The sequence below is a fragment of the Palaemon carinicauda genome, chromosome 42, assembly GCF_036898095.1.
Source record: "Palaemon carinicauda isolate YSFRI2023 chromosome 42, ASM3689809v2, whole genome shotgun sequence".
In the NCBI taxonomy this organism is placed as follows: domain Eukaryota; kingdom Metazoa; phylum Arthropoda; class Malacostraca; order Decapoda; family Palaemonidae; genus Palaemon; species Palaemon carinicauda.
In genome coordinates, this window is record NC_090766.1 from 7,204,951 (window position 1) to 7,224,059 (window position 19,109).

Below are 19,109 nucleotides of genomic sequence, written 5' to 3' on the forward strand. Positions count from 1 at the left end.
TTACATAAAAAAAGAACAAAAATGATACATACCTGCAGAGTAATTCTGTTATGTACAAGGAGTCCAATTTTAACATCAAGTTCATCTACGCGAGCTTCCAGCTGGTGAGTGTTGCGTATCGTTTTTACCATGTCACCTTTCAAACGCTGTAAATTGAACATACCAATTAACACCCTAATCATAGATCCTCTTAAAAATAACAAAATGTCTTAATGAGTATATTCACGATGATGACCACTATAAAGCTGTGTTGCTCATTACCTCAGAATAGAGAGAGAGAGAGAGAGAGAGAGAGAGAGAGAGAGAGAGAGAGAGAGAGAGAGAGAGAGATTTTTCTTGCTATAAAAGCTTATGGATATAAAAAAAAGGCCCATTGGCAAGATGATGAATTTTCCTATTAATTCCAACAATTAAGCAAACTCCTCCTTACCTGAAGTCTTAGTTCCTCATCCAAATCACCGGCAGATACATCTAAGAGGTAAATGAACTTCCGCACGACTGACAATGGCGGGTTCTTCTGATGTGTTAAGGAAAACAGTTCCTGCCTTGCTTTGTGAGCACGCCAAGCCCTTTGGATCATTACGACTTTATTCACCTGACAAAGCGAGACAAAATGAAACAATGCTTTGACATCATAATATCTCATTGTCCAAATGGACATAAATCAACACTTGGTTCACCAAAAGCATTTTGAAATAGTTTAATCTAAATATAGCGTTAGTATACTAGACCTCATAATAAGTGAAATAACTTTCCTTCTATGACTGCTTACTGTGCAACAAACCAGTTGTTTTTCTTCAAGACATTTAAAATCATTGTACTGTATTGTAAGCAGGTTGAGTAGCAAACATCACAGCAATTGTTACATTCAAAGTCTATATCAAAAGACAAATTACGTGTAAATTATGAAACGAGACTTATGATAACCTGCTTAACAGAAAAAAAAAATCCCACCAAGTTTGAACTTTTTTAAGTTCCCTTGATTCGGCTATTTGATTAAGGAGACTGTTCCATAATATGCTCGTGGTAAGAATGTAGTATTGAGCCTTATGAAAGAAAATGCTTGACATCAGAATTAACATCATACCCTGTATGCTGTAGTGAATGGTAAAATCAAGGAAAAATCAGAATGCAAAAGATAGCTAACCCTTTGAGCACCAACCTCTCACCAAAATGATTTGGCACTCAAATCCCAGGCACATTTTCTGGACATTTTACGTTAATCATCTAAGCACAGGGACTATCTAATATAGGACTTTACAACATTAGATATTGTACTGTAGAGCTGAATAAATTTCCTTTCAAACGATATATACTGTAGTTACATAATTTGTAAAATTTTCATACTCTTAAATAAGAAAAAATACTACACTATTACAAGGTATAAAATATCTCCAATTGTGCAGAAGTGAGTAAAAAATCTGACAATATAGGTCCAATGGTGCTCAAAGGGTCATAAAACAATGAGTAATAATATACAGCATGCACAAAGATCTAATTGAACAACAATGTCGTAAATTAATATCCAGATAAGGGATAAGGAATTTAAAATAAATCGCAAGCCACTGTTCAAAAAGTTGAGTTGGCTACTGAAGACCCAACAGGAGAACAATATTCACAACATGGCAGAATAAATTTAAATAAACGTTCCCTCACGGCAAATGGGTACAGTATTAAAAAATCTCTACGCTCAATACACCAATTTTTTGTTGAATTGAACAGACACAGCTTCAGGACTAGATATGCTTCTCAAAAACTACAAATTCAATACTTTTATTTTTCCTAACTATGCAAACCTGTCAATTATATGGGGTTACAACAAATCATGTTTTCTACGACCTATCAAAATTTTGGTAGATTGTTCCATGCTTCATGCTGGTTAACGCAGCGCATGTGTGAAGTGCAAGCGGGAGGTTGCTCACTCCGTCTCCTCACAACACTCACCTGGTCAAAGACTTGTGGGGCGGTGGGGGGATCACAGGCATTGCTGTTATTCCTATGCTCATTATTTGTGCCAGGAGGGGAATGCTGATACCCCCTTTGTTTAGGTGGACAGTACTAAGTTAGCCTAATTCTATGGGAACAGTAATGGACTCTGAAAGCCCCCAAAATAGACAAATAAATCTCTCTACTCAGACAGGGTGCTGAAACCTGCATTTTAAATATATTTAGGATCTCTTTAGTTTGTTTTGAGTTTTTTAGACTGTAAATGATTTCAGGATTCTGTGCTTGCGACTGAATCCTGTTCCCTGTTTTTCCTCTGTGACAGGCTTCTCTAGGGGAGACTGTCATATTTCTTAAGTGAAGGATGAGGTTCCTGATCCTTGTAGCTTGAAGCATCTCTGTAACTGACATAGAAGTTCAGATAGGGTTGACTTTTGTTGGGTCGGCACTAGCGCTCACAGCGGTGGCCCCCATAGGTTTAGCATTAATCTAGCTGTCAAGGTTATAAGGAGTACCTAATTTGTCATGAATGTCCTTCCTTTCTCCAGCCGTAAGGACATTAAGGCGAGATAAGGAGGCGGAGGTTGGCCTGGGGAAACTTCTTTCCCGTTCGACATGTTTAGCCGAATGATGTACTCTTCCCAGATCAGTGCATTACAAGCAAATGGCTTAACTGAAAAGCCTTTCCTTTGTCTATGCGTGGGCCTTGTCTACGACTCTCAGTCAGGTTGACTTTTAAGTCAGACTCGAATTCCATTACAGGCATAGGGTAAAAGGATTTTTTCCTATCCTCATCTCTCAAGCTACATGAAGGGGAATCCCCTGACAATCATTTTATGCTTCAATCATGTTTGTGGGGCCATAATTTAGGCCACTACCCAAACTTTTCAGAGAGGATGCCTCAACCTTAGTGTGTTGCGGAGAACAGTTCTCACACAAAGTTAGCATATGAGCTGTCCTCTCGGGGAATATCCTGGGATGAATTCTAAGCTTGTTTTGCATGTGAAAAAAATACTTTGAGTGTAGCAAGGTTGGTGCGCGTGATGTCATAACACACCGAGATGGCAATGTGTACAGTTTTGTATGGCTGGACGATGATCCTGCTTAAATCCTGACAAGTGCTGGTATCAGTGAATATCCCACTCAACTTCCCTACTCTAGGTAAGGAAGGAGAGGGTGAGCAGAAAGTAATGCATAGTTCTGGGAAGTCAACTGATGCAGTCTGGCCACCCTTACCATAAGCTTCTAAATATTTCTTAAGACTCTGTAGAGGAGACTTAAACTTAGGAGCCTCATAGTCATATGAAAAACTTGCTTCGTGATAACGTGTTGGGAATTGTACTTTCTTCTTCCAAGACTGTTGCCTTATGACTTAGGGGGTAAGCTTTCTCAACTCTATGTTCCCTCACACAGGAGTGTCTTATTAAACACTCATCTTCATTCTTCATTATCCTTGTTGATGTGCTGGGTCCTGGCTCCTCAAGGTCTCGCTGTGCGTAATCAATACTCTTCTGGATGTGTCTCTCGTGAAGATAAGGTTTCAGGTGACTCAACATGAAAAATTGAAGAGAGGTTCTCGCCACACAATGAATTTTTCTCTAACGCCCGTTGGGAGCAGACTCTGTAATGTAGAAATTTCGTTAAGTTTCCTACAAGAAAAAAAAACTCCCATTGGGAGAGAGACCACTCCCTACAATATTTCAATGGAGATTCTATTGAACATCTCTTGTCCAGCCAAGAAGGACGCAGAGGATGTGTATGTCCGCCCGTCTCACGAGGACGCCACAATAGTCGCTATCCCGTCCTGGGTAAAAACCTAAATACCGAGATTTAATGGACATTAGCACTCTCTTGTAATTTGCAATTAATGAATGGTCACTCACATAACCGCGAATTAAAAAAAAACACAAGTCAAGAGAGCTAAACACTAAAATAGCAAACGAGATGAATGCAAAAGGCTTGCTCTCTGCGCACGTGCTGCGTTTATCCTGTACGAAGCATGACGCAATCAACAAAAATTTTGATTGGCTGGCCGTAGAAAACATGATTACGTAGTAGTAACCGCACATAAACGACACAGAAGTCTGTATCCGTGTACGAATAAATAAATTTTCAATCTAGAATTATACCTTGAATTCTAAATGAGTTGCAAGTAATTAAAGAAACATTGTCAATGTAAGAATCTGGGTAGGGAAGATCACATGTACTTACAACCATTGAGCTTTTTAAGGTTTTAAACTTCATCATCCATACTTTGCCCCACACAATTAATAAAATCCCTATTAAGGGATTCAGAACCACAGGTCTACATTCAGGAGAGGGGCTAGAGGCCTCCGAGACTGGAGGGATGCTAAAAAGAACCTTCAGCAATACATTAAAAAATAGTTTTTCAATCACTTCTCTTCGATCTCCTTATATTCAGCCGAATATTTTGAAGATATCGCATAACCAAATATGTCGAAGATATAGGTATAGTACCAAAGCAGTAGTCATTTGCCTATATCAAATATCATTCTGAATATTAGTAACTTGGTTAAACTAATAAAAACTAAAGTGCAGACATCTAAGCATTACAGTTAATTATTCTACAAAATTTCTTATAGTATCTAACACAACTACAAAGCAGTCCCATTAAAATCTGTATCTGACAAAAAGGGAAAATTATATTTACATGTTTAACAAAATGAGAAGAGAGCATTTTGATACGCTTGCGCTGAAGCCATGCCCGTACAGCACGCTGGAGTACAATGATGTAGGGTTCCCACATCTTTAAAGCCTTGCAATACATCACGTATGCTCGTCTTGCTCGCACCATTCTCCACCAAGCCTAAATTAAGTCAAAATTAAAATATTAAACAAAATTGAAGGTGCAAATCATCTTGAAATATGAAAAGATTAAGGCCTGTCTCAGGCTTTTCAAATCATCGTCCATGCAGGTTCTTAACCCTTTTACCCCCAGGCTATTTGGAAATTTCCAACCCTTAACCCCCAGGGGGTTATTTTTTTCCCAGCACATTTTGCAGTATATTTTTTTTTAAATTGCTCTAAAAGCCTTAATTTTTGTCACAGAGAGGTCAGGTTGGTCTCATTCTCTTGGAAGATGCCTGAATTTTCTCAAAATATCAAAAATATGAAAAAAAAAAAGTTTTATAGCATTTATTTGCAAGGCCGTACCAGTACGTCCATGGGGGTAAAGGGATGGCTTTTATGAAATGTACCAGTACGTCCTTTGGGGGTAAATGGGTTAAGGCCTGTCTCATGGCTTTTCAAATCATCGTCCATGCAGGTTCTTAGAAATCTTTTTCCATGCAGGTTCTAACAAGTTCCCATGCTAAAAGTTGCTCTCCATGATTAAACAAGTTAAAAACAAATCACAACCTCTTTGCTGGAAGTTATAATACCAGTATCAACATGGTATCCATAATTCAGGTTCTCATGATGTAAGAAAAATGTCAGTTAAGTGTAACGTTCATTAACCAAAAAAATGCATATGAAAGGATTCTATTTCAACGTGCATCATTTTGGTGACTTAAAATTTAAACCATGCCAATGCCAATACCTTTACACTATATAAAATGTCTTTCTTTAATATGGTAGCATACAAAAGTTACCTAACTGCAGCATCTAACACTGAAAATGGCACAACTTAACCATTCATGTCTTTCAAATGTTAGGCAGAATCAATCAGCAATGAATGAAAAAAAAAATATTTAGAACATATTTTCCTCAACACAAAAAAATGCAATTGTGATTATAATACAATTTCCTAAGTGAAAATGACATTACCTGGATGGTAATGATGGCTTCTTTCCTCTTCCGAAGCTGTTGTCTTGCAAGGTAGCCCCGTACCCGTGCTTGTAATCTTACTATTGACTGATCAACCTGTAGATGAAAGTCACACAATGAAATCCTTAAAAATTTCTTATGAAAAACATCCCATGGATATACTGTACAGCAACAGTTACAGGATTGTCAAACTATGAATCAATACCAACATACAGTATTGGGTTCAATAATGGTTGTGACACACCCATTAAAAAATCCCCTGAAATCGGCTGTGATAGAGTCCAATGAAAACTACTAAATACTAAATAAAGAAAACTTTGATCCAATTTCCAGGCACATATAAAATATATTAAAACATCCTAAAGGGTGAAATATTCCTATTGTGAAGCAGCTCAAGACAAAATTAACAAGAACAAATCTTTACCTAAAAAGGATTTCTATCACATGTATCCACAGAAGAATTTTGCAATGACAAATCTTGTACATTGAGGTGGATAAAAATAATTGGATTGTAGTTTAAAGGTAGATCATGAATGACAGAGGTAAGTGAAAGTGCCTATGGCCTGGAGACTGACCATTTATACATATGATTAGCACACAAGCCCCATCTCCATCAAGCTAGGACCAGAGGGGCCCAGGTAATGGCTGCTGATGACTCAGCAGATAGACCTATAGCCTCTCCCAAGCCTCCTATCCTTAGCTAACAAGGATGGTGAGGTCGCAGACGCAACAAGAAACTATCGAGCTTGAGCGGGTCTCGAACACAAATCCAGCAGATCGCCAGGAAGGGATATTTACAATAGACTGCCACATATCAGACATACCTTTTTGTTGTGGGCTTCTTTTTGAGTAACACGAGATACTGCTTCCTCTATGTCGGAGAGTGTCACGAAACGGCTCTTGTGCGCAACGACAAAGTCTTCGGGCTTTTCCCAAGTGTATGTTCCTTCGTTAAGATTGAGAAAGACCTATCATAAAAAATAAAAGTATTACTAATAGAAGACATTTAATGATCATTTATCTTTAGTAAATATGCTTAAGTTATTATTTAAAAGTATAATTCGACAATAAGGTCACACAACCCTTATAAATACTTGCTTGTGGCTTTCTACAGAATAACACAAAAGAATAATCTGTTCTACAAATAATATCATCACCACATTACCTTTGAACCATCTAATAACGTGTAAGGCACCCAAGGGCACTCGGACGTCACAGCCATCCTCTTCTTAAAGTTCTTCTTCAACAGAGAAAGAATATCTTGGTGGTTCTGCCTGATATGTAAATGGGATAATGCAGGTAACCTGTAAAACATGTCCTTATTTAGTAATTTAAAGTTTCTTCTGAATTTTTAACCCTTTTACCCCCAAAGGACGTACTAGTACGTTTCACAAAACTCATCCCTTTACCCCCATGGACGTACCGGTACGTCCTTGCAAAAAACTGCTATTTACATTTTTTTTTGCATATTTTTGATAATTTTTTTTGAGAAACTTCAGGCATTTTCCAAGAGAATGAGACCAACCTGACCTCTCTATGACAAAAATTAAGGCTGTTAGAGCAATTTAAAAAAAATATACTGCAAAATGTGATTGAAAGAAAAATAACTCCTGGGGGTTAAGGGTTGGAAAGTTCCAAATAGCCTGGGGGTAAAAGGGTTAAGCATTCTTAATTGTATTCATACCTAAATCCATGCCCTGACAGAGGGTGCTGCTTACAATTTGATTTGCATGACACGTGTTTCATGGTACTGAAGACTACATACCCTTCCACCCACAGCTACATTAGTTCCTATATTTTACTCATCTGTTTTCTATGGTTTTACTACAAGTAGGTATCCAAATTCTTTTGCTGGATCATGCTTTAATATTCTGTCCTCATTTATAAATAAATCCTAAGGGCAAGCCCTGCGAGGGTTTTAAAATAAGCTTCAGTGACTTCGTTAAATGGCTTCTTAATCATAATCATAACTACATTACAGAAACATTCTTGAAAAATTCATGAAATTAACTTGAAATAAAAAAGGCTACTTATTATAATCATTAGGTAATTTAGCCAAACCAATGAATCAATCTAAACTCAACAATTTTGATTTTCTTCCTTGTGACAGAAATATGCAAGATACAAAACAACTTAAATTTCTAACTTCCCTCACATCACGTAACTTTCTCACCGAGTACAGCAGACAAATACAGGGATGGCATAAAGATTCCTCAGTCCTATTCATGTTGTGCTATGTAAGCACACTATAAGAAGACTACCTACCATGGCACTTCCCCAATTTTGGGAGGTAGCCAACATCAGAAAACAAAATGGAATTTTTTTTTTTTGTTCCTCCTTGCCTGACAAGGGATTCAGCCAAACATGGTCGGTGCTGCTACGGTGCCACACCCCAACCTCCTCCATCTCTCAACACAAATTAAGCTTCATATCCTGAATCCCCCATTTCCACTACTTCAGCGGTCACCTTACACCGAGGCAGCAACAGGGCCTATAGGAACTGCTTTACAATCGCTCGCCATTCATTTCTATTCCTTTCACACACTTTTGCCTCTCTCACATTTATCCTCCTGAACTCTAGTGCTTTTTTCACTCCATCCATCTACCCAAACTTTTGCCTTTCTCATGCACTTCTCCCATTAACTGTTGCATTTATCACCTTCAGCAGGTGACCATTTTCCATCCTCTCTACATGGCCAAACCACCTCTATTAACACATTCATATCTACTCTTGTTGCTAATTTATTCCTCACACCTGTTCTCACCCTAACTATTTCGTTTTTAAACCTATCGAATTGAGATACACCGACCATACTCCCCAGACACTTCATCTAGATCGAAATCAATTTCTGTCTCCATCTCTTTCATTCCTCACAAACCTGACCCATACATCACAGTTGGTACAATCACTTTCTCATACAGAACTCTCCTTACATTCGAACGTAACCCTTTATTCTTTACCACTCCCTTCACTGCCCCGAAAATTGTATATCCTTCCTTCACTCTCTGATGTACATCTGCTTCCATTCCACCATTTGCAGCAAGAATAGAACCCAAGTACCTAAATTTATCTACTTCAAGTAACTCTCCATTCAGCATAACATTCAATCTAGCACCACCCTCACTTCATGTGCATCTCATAACCTTACTCTTTGGAATACAGTACTGTACTGTAATACTGTAAGTGCTTGAATTATGCAATTGTTATGACATTTTATGTTTCACGGAAATACAATTAAGCTGTAATTCAAGTAGTGAACACAGTTTGAACAGAAAGTCCTGCAAAAGCAAAAATCATACTTCTTTTGTATAGTGTATGGATACACGAACTTGGTATTTTCACTCCAAACCAAAGTATCTTATACATCTAACAAATATGGCACTACAGTCAAGTCAAACAACTTTGTCATCCCTACCTCAAGAGGTCCAGCACAGTTGAATCCTCCCCTGATGCTAACGCCTTATTCAATCTAGTCAGTATCTGAGCAGTCTGAGAAGACTCCACAGCATGTCTTTTCACGGCACCTACAACTTGTTCAATGTCCTCTAACCACAATTCTTGTGCATTACTACCCAACATTTCTTTCTTTGCTGACCGGAGCAACTGGAAAAGGAATACAAATATTAGTTTATTTACTGTACATTAACTGAGGTTGTCCATATTTTACAAGAAGTTTAAAACTTCACTATATACCGTATTTCTATGACTATGTATTTTACTATGCAAATACTCACCTTTAAAAGCTGATAATAATGAAGCGAATCGTTCTCGCACAGAGATGTTAATCCCAGCGCTGGGTGCTTTAGTCCATTCATCATCTCTTGTACATTTCCCGATTCCACACAGTCATTTACGCCAGTTACTATTCTAATCTCTGTGAAAAGATGAGAGGTTTGTAACTGATCATATCAAGAATCAAGATTGGCTCTGCGTAGGTGAAAGAATACTAGAGCATTAATATTAAGATTTATATAGCATATTAGCACTTTTACCCCCAGGCTATTTGGAACTTTCCAACCCTTAACCCCCAGGGGTTATTTTTGTTTCAAGCACATTTTGCATTATATTTTTTTAAAATTGCTCTAACAGCCTTAGTTTTCGTCATAGAGTGGTCAGGTTGGTCTCATACTCTTGGAAAATGCCTGAAGTTTCTAAAAAAATTATCAAAAATATGCAAAAAAAAAAAAAAAATATAAATAGCAATTATAGGGGTAGAGGGATGGGTTTTGTGAAACGTACCAGTACATCCTTTGGGGGTAAAAGGGTTAATGAAACTTGCAAATAAAAACTTTACACCTTCTTCTTTTGAAACGTATTTCACACTTATTAAATCAGATATAAATGAAAAGCGTGAAATCATAAACAAAACGAAAGACTTGTACATTAGATCAGTAAAATACAACTATAAACAGAACATGTAGTTAAAGGAGAAATAGTGACAACTATAATTAGTAAAAAAATATCTCCTATAAATTGGGTTGGTTTGTATTTAGTGATGGTACAAAGTTAGATTAAAACAATTTATTTGAAATTAATTAGCTGAAGAAAAATTATCTTTTTACTAACTTCCGCTCCTCTAGATCACAATTTTCTCTCACTTTCACCATCTTATGCCACTTCCAATCTTTCTTGATACTGTATTCACTTTTTATTTGTGGTTTTTTTCAACCTTCGCTACTTCCCTTTTATATCCCCCCATTCTATAGCTACAACCAATTTTCCTTCAACCAAAAAATTACCTGACATATCATTAGCCATACCCCTAAACACATGCACATCTTTCAATCTTCCAAACATCCTTCTTGTTATCAACACATAATCCAATAGTGCCCTTTCTACCACTCTTCCATTTGCCACTCTCACCCATGCATACTTGTTATTATTTTTCTTTTTTTGAAAAACTATAACTTAACACCTCTTGCACAACACACACATCTAGCAGCTTCTCACTCCTCTCATTTTCACTTGGTACACCATACTTCCCAATGATACCTTCTGCCTCTCCAGCACCCACTGGCCCATACGCAATAACAAAAGCCCAACATTCCCTACCCAACCTAACCCTTACCCACATTAACCTAGATGATACTTCCTTCGATTCATCTACTTTACCTGTCATCCATTCACTCAGCAATAAAGCCACAACCTCTCTTGCTCTTCAAATTCAATCTCAGACAATTTCCCTGTCACTTCAAACATCACTTTACCCTTAAATTTTATTTTTGCCTCACACAAGGCCAATACAACCATCCTCCTATTCCAAAACTCACTTCATATCTCTCATTTTTTACTCTCTATCATACTACATCCAAGCTCGTTTAGACACCCCAAAACTAGAGTGCAGGGAACAGTCACTCCCCCACCTCCTCTTTTGATATATCTCACAGGAAGTAACTATACAGAATAAGGGATTCCCAGTCCCCTCATTCCATAAATGTAGAGTAAATAAATGCACCGTTTTGCCCATGCTTGGAACCATCAGTCCCTGCTTTCAACGATTTTCTTTTTTTTCTCCTGGGCTTTTTTTTTTTAACTTTGAAGACTTCATACCATTCCAAATTCTGCTTTGTCAACATCTTGCCCTTACAGTAGTGTCCTTTATTTACTTTCTTATAAATTGAATTTGATTTATATAGTTGACCTAAAATTATTAGCTAATGCTTAAATCATGGTACAATGTATCGCATGATAGATCAGTTTAGGATAGGTTTACTTTGTTTCTTCATAAAACATACATGAAAACATGTGATAAAATGTTTCTTCATAAAACATACATCAAAACATGTGATAAAATGTTTCTTCATAAAACATACATCAAAACATGTGATAAAATACTAAGTTTTCAGTTGAAAAAAAAAAAACAAGTTTCAAATGTTATGTCTCAGAACTTCCCAAATATATTTAATGTTAACAGCTAATAATAGAATGGCACAATTGAAAAGAAAATTTCATATGAGCACATTGTGACTCCTTATCATACAATAATGACATAATTATCACTAATATTCCACGAAGCAAATTAAAAATAACAAACCCTGTCGCATTCAAAGAATTTCAAGAATCATAGTTTCCTTAATTTAAACTTAACAAAATAAAGACACCATTGACTTACTATCATCGTCCTCCTCACGTTTTGCATTTACATCATCGACTACTTGCTGGATGTCCAGGTATGTCAATAGCGGGCAAGAATCTTCACCCGACAACTTGGTTCGTCTAACCTCCTCGAGAGCAGCCACGTACTCACGTACGTACACTTCCTCTACACCCTGGGCAATAGAAAGTTTATTGGAAACAAAAGTGATAAGATGAGTGGTTGATATATCATATTCATACTTGAACCACTTTTTAACTAGGAAAAAGAAAAAAAAAATGCTCAAAGTAAAGTTGGTTTAAATTTAAAAGTTATTGTGAAATCTTATTTTTTTCAGAAGACAGTAATTATACAGGCTGGGAGGAACGTAGAGAGTAGAGGTCCCCTTTTTGTTTTCTTTTATTTGTTGATGTCGGCTACCCCCCCAAAATTGGGGGAAGTGCCTTGGTATATGTATGTATGTACATTACCCAACGTCAGTAATTGGTTCAAGGAAAGGTGACAAGTTAAAAAAACTACATAAGTCAAATTTACTTGTCACTAGGCTAAACCACAAATAACCATTCTCAGTTCTGTACTTCCTTCATAAATGCAATTTGAATAATATATGATTAACAAGAATATCTTAAACTTACAAAAATATTATAGTAATTAATGTAGTACAGAAAAAAGTAATCTAAATTTACGAATAAATTATCACAAGCTAAGCTGGGACAGCAAGATGCTATAAGTCCAAGGGCTCCAACAGGGAAAAAATAACCCAGTGAGGAAAGGATACATGGAGATAAATAAACCACAAAAAAAGTAATAAACAAATAAAATAAAATTTAAAAAACAGTAACATTCAATTAAATCATTCATATTTAAACTATATAAAAAAAACAGAAATAAGATAGAACAGGGTGCCCCAAGCAAGAGAACTCTAATCCAGGGCAGTGGAAGGTCATGGTACAGAGGCTATGGCACTACCCAAGACTAGAGAAAAATGGCTTGATTTTGGGAGTGGCCTTCTCCTAGAAGAGCTGCTTACCTTAGCTAAAGAGTCTCTTCTACTCTTACCAAGAGGAAAGTAGCCACTGAATAATTAGATTGCAGTAGTTAACCCCTTTAGTGAAGAAGAATTGTTTGGTAATTTCAGTGTTGTCAGGTGTAAGAGGATAGAGGAGAATGTGGAAAGAGGCTGCCAGACTAATCAGTGTATGTGTAGAAATGTAGGCAGATAAAGTGAGCCATACCAGAGAGAGGGATCCAATGTAGTACTGTCTGGCCAGTCAAAGGAATAAATAACTCTAGCGGTAGTATCTCAATGGGTGGTTGGTGCCCTAACCAACCTATTACCTACACTTCTACATAAATACTTACTTGTAAATGTGGATGTTTAGAATTTGGTATGTTTACAGTACATTTCAGGCTCTTCATTTATGAATGTTATTATGAAGTTATCAAAATTATTTTGTAAATGGATAAAATAAACTACTGTAATTTACTAAATACACCAATATTTATATTAAATATTCTGTTTTTGTCATGTACGTAGATGGCTATGTATCGTCACATCAACGAGAGAGAGAGAGAGAGAGAGAGAGAGAGAGAGAGAGAGAGAGAGAGAGAGAGAGAGAGAGAGGAGAGAGAGAGAGGGAGAGAGAGAGAGAGAGAGAGAGAGAGAGAGAGAGAGAGAGAGAGAGAGGAGAGAGAGAGAGAGAGAGAGAGAGAGGAGAGAGAGAGAGAGAGAGAGAGAGAGAGAGAGAGAGAGAGATTCATATGATAAGTAATAATAATAGCTATAAACAAAATGTATAAAAACTTTTATATTCTATAACAAATTGGTGCTGCTGTAGTTTTCATGTGTGGATATTCGCGATAGTCTTGAGATTGGCTGATCAGAGTGTAAATACAATACAAAAAAATACAAAAATATAAAAGTACAGAAGCTGGGTTTATGGAATTTGGGCTGTATGGCTTGGAACTGTAACCAAAAAGACCATATAGAGTCAAGGGCAGCTACAGGCCTTACGGACAATAGAAGGACGTCATGTAATGTCCACATAGCCCTGCCTACCAGGGTTAATTGGGAATAATCCAATAGGGATGGATGAAAAGTAAAAGGTGTAAATTAAAGCAGTGGGACCATAAGGACACTACGTACATAGATACTTGCGCATTGCCTGAAGAGTGGGGCAAAAGGAATTTTCAAAGGTGGAACCATCTATGCAAGGACAAATATAGGTGGTATCGTTCATGGGGAGGAACGTAGAGAGTAGAGGTCCCCTTTTTGTTTTGTTTTCATTTGCTGATGTCGGCTACCCACCAAAATTGGGGGAAGTGCCTTGGTATATGTATGTATGTATCGTTCATGGATAGACAAAATAAGGCTTAAGTTCATTAGGGTATTATCAGAAGATTTAACTGTGTCATCTAGTTGCATTTCTTCTCTCGATAGGCTTTACTTGAATCATCCAACTAAACTATTAATAATCTGCAGGGTACTGAGCAAGATTCATTATCTAGAAATCTGGGAGGCAAAAAACTTAAAAAGCAATAGGACTAGATCATGAACACTGAATAGAAATTATTCCAAAATGAATAAAAAATGAAATGCTATTACAGTGAAACTGAATGCACTTTTCTTTGTCTTGGAAGTGAAACTTTTAACAAGAACACTGTCCATCAAATTCCATCCATCTCTTCCAACAAGGCTATCCAACTTCAACTAAACCTTGCTACAACAGTTGCATCTCATTTAAGAAATCATATGGGCAACCACTGAGAGTCGGAAAACCCTAAGTGGCTTTGTTAACTAGTCTATAAAATCATAAACATACCTGAATTGTGAGCGTGGGGATGAGATAGATATTGCCACACTTCTACAGGATTGTGAGTATCTATGGCAGCACTTATATTGGCTATAGCAGACAGTAACTTCACACCACCCTCAACTTCTTCAAGAGTTAAATCACACTGAAAATTGACAAATTAAAAAGTTTAAAAAATATTCAATATAGTTATTCATTGCTGTACTTTTTTTTGTCATTTGCTTCATAATTTTGAGGTCTGGTTTACATAATTGAATGAATTACTAACATAAAAAGTTGCAACATGTCACTATAAGAATTTTTCTTCATAATTTTAGGCTCTTAAGAAAACAAGATTAACCACATTCATCCTTCATTGCTAAGGAAATACTCCTTTACACAAAAGAATTCTGCCACAAATACAAATGGCCGAACCATATTCAAGAAACACTTTGAAGGTTGCAACTCACATTGGCGGTAACTGCGATTTGCTGCCATTTCTTCGTGGTAAAGAGGTGCTGCAAAATCCATTATAGGTGGGAGCTTAGAGCCAAGTTCCCTGAGAGCAGCTAGAGTTTCCGCTGGACTTCTACACTCTAAGGATTTGTTCAAATTCTGTAGACTACGTTTTACTGAAACAGAAGTTGGCTTCAATGAGTAAGGCAGAATTATAGGAATCTGAAAAATCATTAAATTTTATAGACTACATTTTACTGAAACAGAAGTTTACTTCAATGAGCAAGACAGAATTACAGGATACATAAGCAGCAATCTAAAAAATTATCAAATTCTATGGACTATGTTTTAGGTAGCAGCAGTAGGGGATTCAGCATTATGAAGCTTCATCTGTGGTGGATAATGTGGGAGGGTGGGCTGTGGCACCCTAGCAGTACCAGCTGAACTCGGTTGAGTCCCTTGTTAGGCTGGGAGGAACGTAGAGAGTAGAGGTCCCCTTTTTGTTTTGTTTCATTTGTTGATGTCGGCTAACCCCAAAAATTGGGGGAAGTGCCTTGGTATATGTATGTAGGTATGTATCAATTTTAAAATTACTGCACTAAAGCATTATTTCAGTTATCCTGAGAATTCTTTTTAGAAATTCACACATTGGGAAAATCAGCTAAAGGCTTACGTTAAAAGGGTTTTCTAGCCTTTAGCCTTATATAAACCAGTATATCAACCAATTGGCAACCATGCATATATCCTGATCTCAGTTAACTATAACCACACTTCATGTATATCTAAGTAACCAGATAGATAACTATTGTAGGAGCAGTTACTTTCATATCTTTGGCCAAGTATACATGGAGGAGGGGTGGAATGAAATTAAGTAATATTTTACAGCTTTTATGTAATCATAACTGTCCTATTGTGCTTTCCATTTCAAAGGTAAATCTTTCTTTCAATATGCTGCTCACACATGCAAAAATTCACTGACATAAGACCAGCTACATACATACATACATATACCAAGGCACTTCCCCCAATTTTGGGGGGTAGCCGACATCAACAAAGAAACAAAAACAAAAAGGGGACCTCTACTCTCTGCGTTCCTCCCAGCCTAACAAGACCAGATACACTTACAATAACACAGATTCAAAATTGACAAATATATGGGGGTGTTTTGATTAATCAAACTATTCATCTACATCACCTATACATGAAAGAAACCATCCTTTAAAACTTTCCATAAATTAAATAATTATACAGGATAGTCACTCACCTTCGAAGCAAACAATTATATTACCACCATTTAGCACTTCATAAACGAATATCAAACACCATGTTACTATCTCCTAGCTTTCAATCACTAAAGAATAAAAAATAAAAAATTTAGGCCCTAGAATACAAGTCATACTTTATCACTTAAATACAGACTCCGTACCAGTCTGGCATCATTAGCTGATAGGGGAGGGACTTTAACTTATCCCTCTTAAAGACTAGGCAGTTATATTTCTTAGATTATGAAAAGATGTTGATGCCTCGTAGGATTTTTATACAGGAGAGGGGGTTCCCAGCCCCCTCGTCCCGTCCCTTTTAGTCGCCTCTTACGACACGCAGGGATAACGTTGGCGCTATTCTAATTGTTTTTATGCCCCCGCGGCCACAGTACCAGCTGAACTCGGTTGAGTCCCTGGTTAGGCTGAAGGAACGTAGAGAGTAGAGGTCCCCCCTTTTTTTTTTTTTTCATTTGTTGATGTCGGCTACCACCCAAAATTGGGGGAAGTGCCTTTGGTACATGTATGTATGTACAAAAAGATTAACACTTACACTGCTGCTTAGCACTGGCTTCTTGATTAACACGTGTCACAGTGTTCTGTACGATTGTCTTGGTGAGCAGAGTTGGTGCGAAAGACATATTAAAGCTATTTTGATTATATACATCATCTTGCCTTCCCTCCATCTCCTTCGCCAAGCCTTCCAAATAGAGCATACTTAACTCCTTACAGATTCCCTGAAAGAGGATATATAATATTGAAGACAATCTTCATATACAAAACAAACTAATTTTTTTTTTTTTAAATCTAATGCCTTCTACAATAGGAAGGCTCAATATTGCACTTATGTTCAAAAATTAAGTTTTCGAATATTAGAAAAAGTACAGCAAGTCCAGAAACTTGGTAAATATAATTTCTGCTTTAAAATAGACTATGAAAGACCACAACAGGATGAAAACATAACTAGTAAATCTGAAAGAATATTTCGGGTACCACAAACCTTGACAGAGAGAACCGACGAGGTTAATGCCAAGAACAAATCTTCAGCATTGCCATCTCTAACAGCTTCCTCTACTCTTTCCAGAGAGCAGAACACTGCAACATAAACATCATCATCATAAATATGCTAAGTGAGATTTTTCTGAGCATGATGCGTAAAACTGATAATAAATAACTGTAAATATAACTAAATGTACAGTATGTAATATACAACCACATTAATATCAAGAACATGGAAAAAAATGAACTTGTGTAACATACGATCATATGCAATTATTTCTTGGACATACGCCAATGATACATTTTGGTAAATAGCAAAAATAAAGATTAATACGCAAGTCAAGAACTAGTGGTTGAGAATACCCTCAGCCAAGAAAATTTCTCGCCTAACATTCCAGCAAGTCAAGGCACAGTCCATGACTTGAGAACATTGGTTATACTGTATAATCAAATGCAGGGTGTTTGGCAACAAACGTTACACCAGTCATGCAAAACATGACCAATAACACATACTTGAAACTTACTGGATTCTACATTTAATTAAAATATGGTATGTAGTACTTAGGTAAGAAATACCATGGAACCCAAAATAATCAATTAAATCCTCTTTAGCTATGGAGACTCCAAATTTGATCAAACCATTATTCTCTAGTCTTGGGTAGTGCCATAGCCTCTGTACCATGGCCTTCCAATGTCTTTGGTTAGAGTTCTCTTGCTTGAGGGTACACTCAGGCACACTATTCTATCTAATTTATCTTCCTCATGTTTTGTTTAAAGTTTTTATAGTTTGTATATGAAATATTTATCTTAATGTTGTTACGGTTCTTAGAATACTTTCTTTTTCCTCGTTTCCTTTCCTCACTGGGCTATTTTCCCTGTTGGGGCCCCCAGGCTTATAGCATCCTGCTCTTCCAACAAGGGTTATAGCTTAGCAATTAATAATAATAATTATAATAATGGCAATATAATATATAAATTTATAAATATTTTTATACCCTTTACACAGAAAATGGGCTTTGGAACGTCACAATGATCCTGATAACCAACAAGTAGAACTTGAAATTTAATAGACTATTATTTAGACTAGAATTATATAGCATTTATATGTTTGATCTTAATACAAACAACTTACCGTTGACTTCACCAATGTGTCCTTGAATTTCCGCCTGAGTTAGTAATTCATCATAAGCATCTGGAATGTAATCTTCGTCACGGCTCTGAAAAACGATGGATGGAATTTAAGGAAGCTTTAAATTTTCAAAATATAGTAATATCAACACAAAGCAATTTGTCTCTTCTTGTGGAACATTAACAATATTACTCAAAAGTTTATAATCCTTATTAGTTAGTTTGGCCAAACCACTTTCATCATGATTCCCAACTCTCAATTAAGCTGGCATGAAATGTCTGATAATTTCATTCCTGGAATTGGGCCATAACCACTGAGCCTAGGAGTCTATACAGTGCCAAGGTACAATAGGGGAAAATCAAGGCAGATGCATTATTAAGTAAAAGTTAAAAGCCTGAAGAGCAAGATGTAAGAAATTAGGCGAGAACAGTAAACTAGACGATTAATATATGTTTACAGTTAGGGGGAGAAGTAATGGAAATCCTTTAAGCTGTACACTGATATCACTACTCCTGTACTGTTTCGTTTGCATTTTCGGTCTTATTTGACTTCCTAGTCTAAAGCTAGGTATCATGGTGTGAGTTAGATTATCTCCTCTCTGTCGATCATTTTCCTGTAACTTATCTTTGTCTCAAACATTTTAAAAACC

At 36.7% G+C, this 19,109-nt stretch overlaps 1 protein-coding gene across 1 annotated transcript in view; it reads right to left on the reverse strand.

Moving 5' to 3' along the window:
* Positions 1–19,109, reverse strand: part of LOC137633203 (ras GTPase-activating-like protein IQGAP3) — a 64,938-nt gene that overhangs the window by 37,193 nt on the left and 8,636 nt on the right. The window contains exons 7-20 of the mRNA XM_068365364.1: positions 18,464–18,548; positions 17,333–17,427; positions 16,886–17,069; positions 15,094–15,249; positions 14,654–14,788; positions 11,844–12,014; positions 9,466–9,605; positions 9,147–9,334; positions 6,896–7,034; positions 6,555–6,698; positions 5,731–5,826; positions 4,616–4,771; positions 431–595; positions 33–146 (exon numbers count right to left, since the gene is read on the reverse strand). Coding sequence (XP_068221465.1) covers positions 33–146; positions 431–595; positions 4,616–4,771; positions 5,731–5,826; positions 6,555–6,698; positions 6,896–7,034; positions 9,147–9,334; positions 9,466–9,605; positions 11,844–12,014; positions 14,654–14,788; positions 15,094–15,249; positions 16,886–17,069; positions 17,333–17,427; positions 18,464–18,548 — 1,968 coding nt within the window. The remainder of the gene's footprint in view (positions 1–32; positions 147–430; positions 596–4,615; positions 4,772–5,730; positions 5,827–6,554; positions 6,699–6,895; positions 7,035–9,146; positions 9,335–9,465; positions 9,606–11,843; positions 12,015–14,653; positions 14,789–15,093; positions 15,250–16,885; positions 17,070–17,332; positions 17,428–18,463; positions 18,549–19,109) is intronic.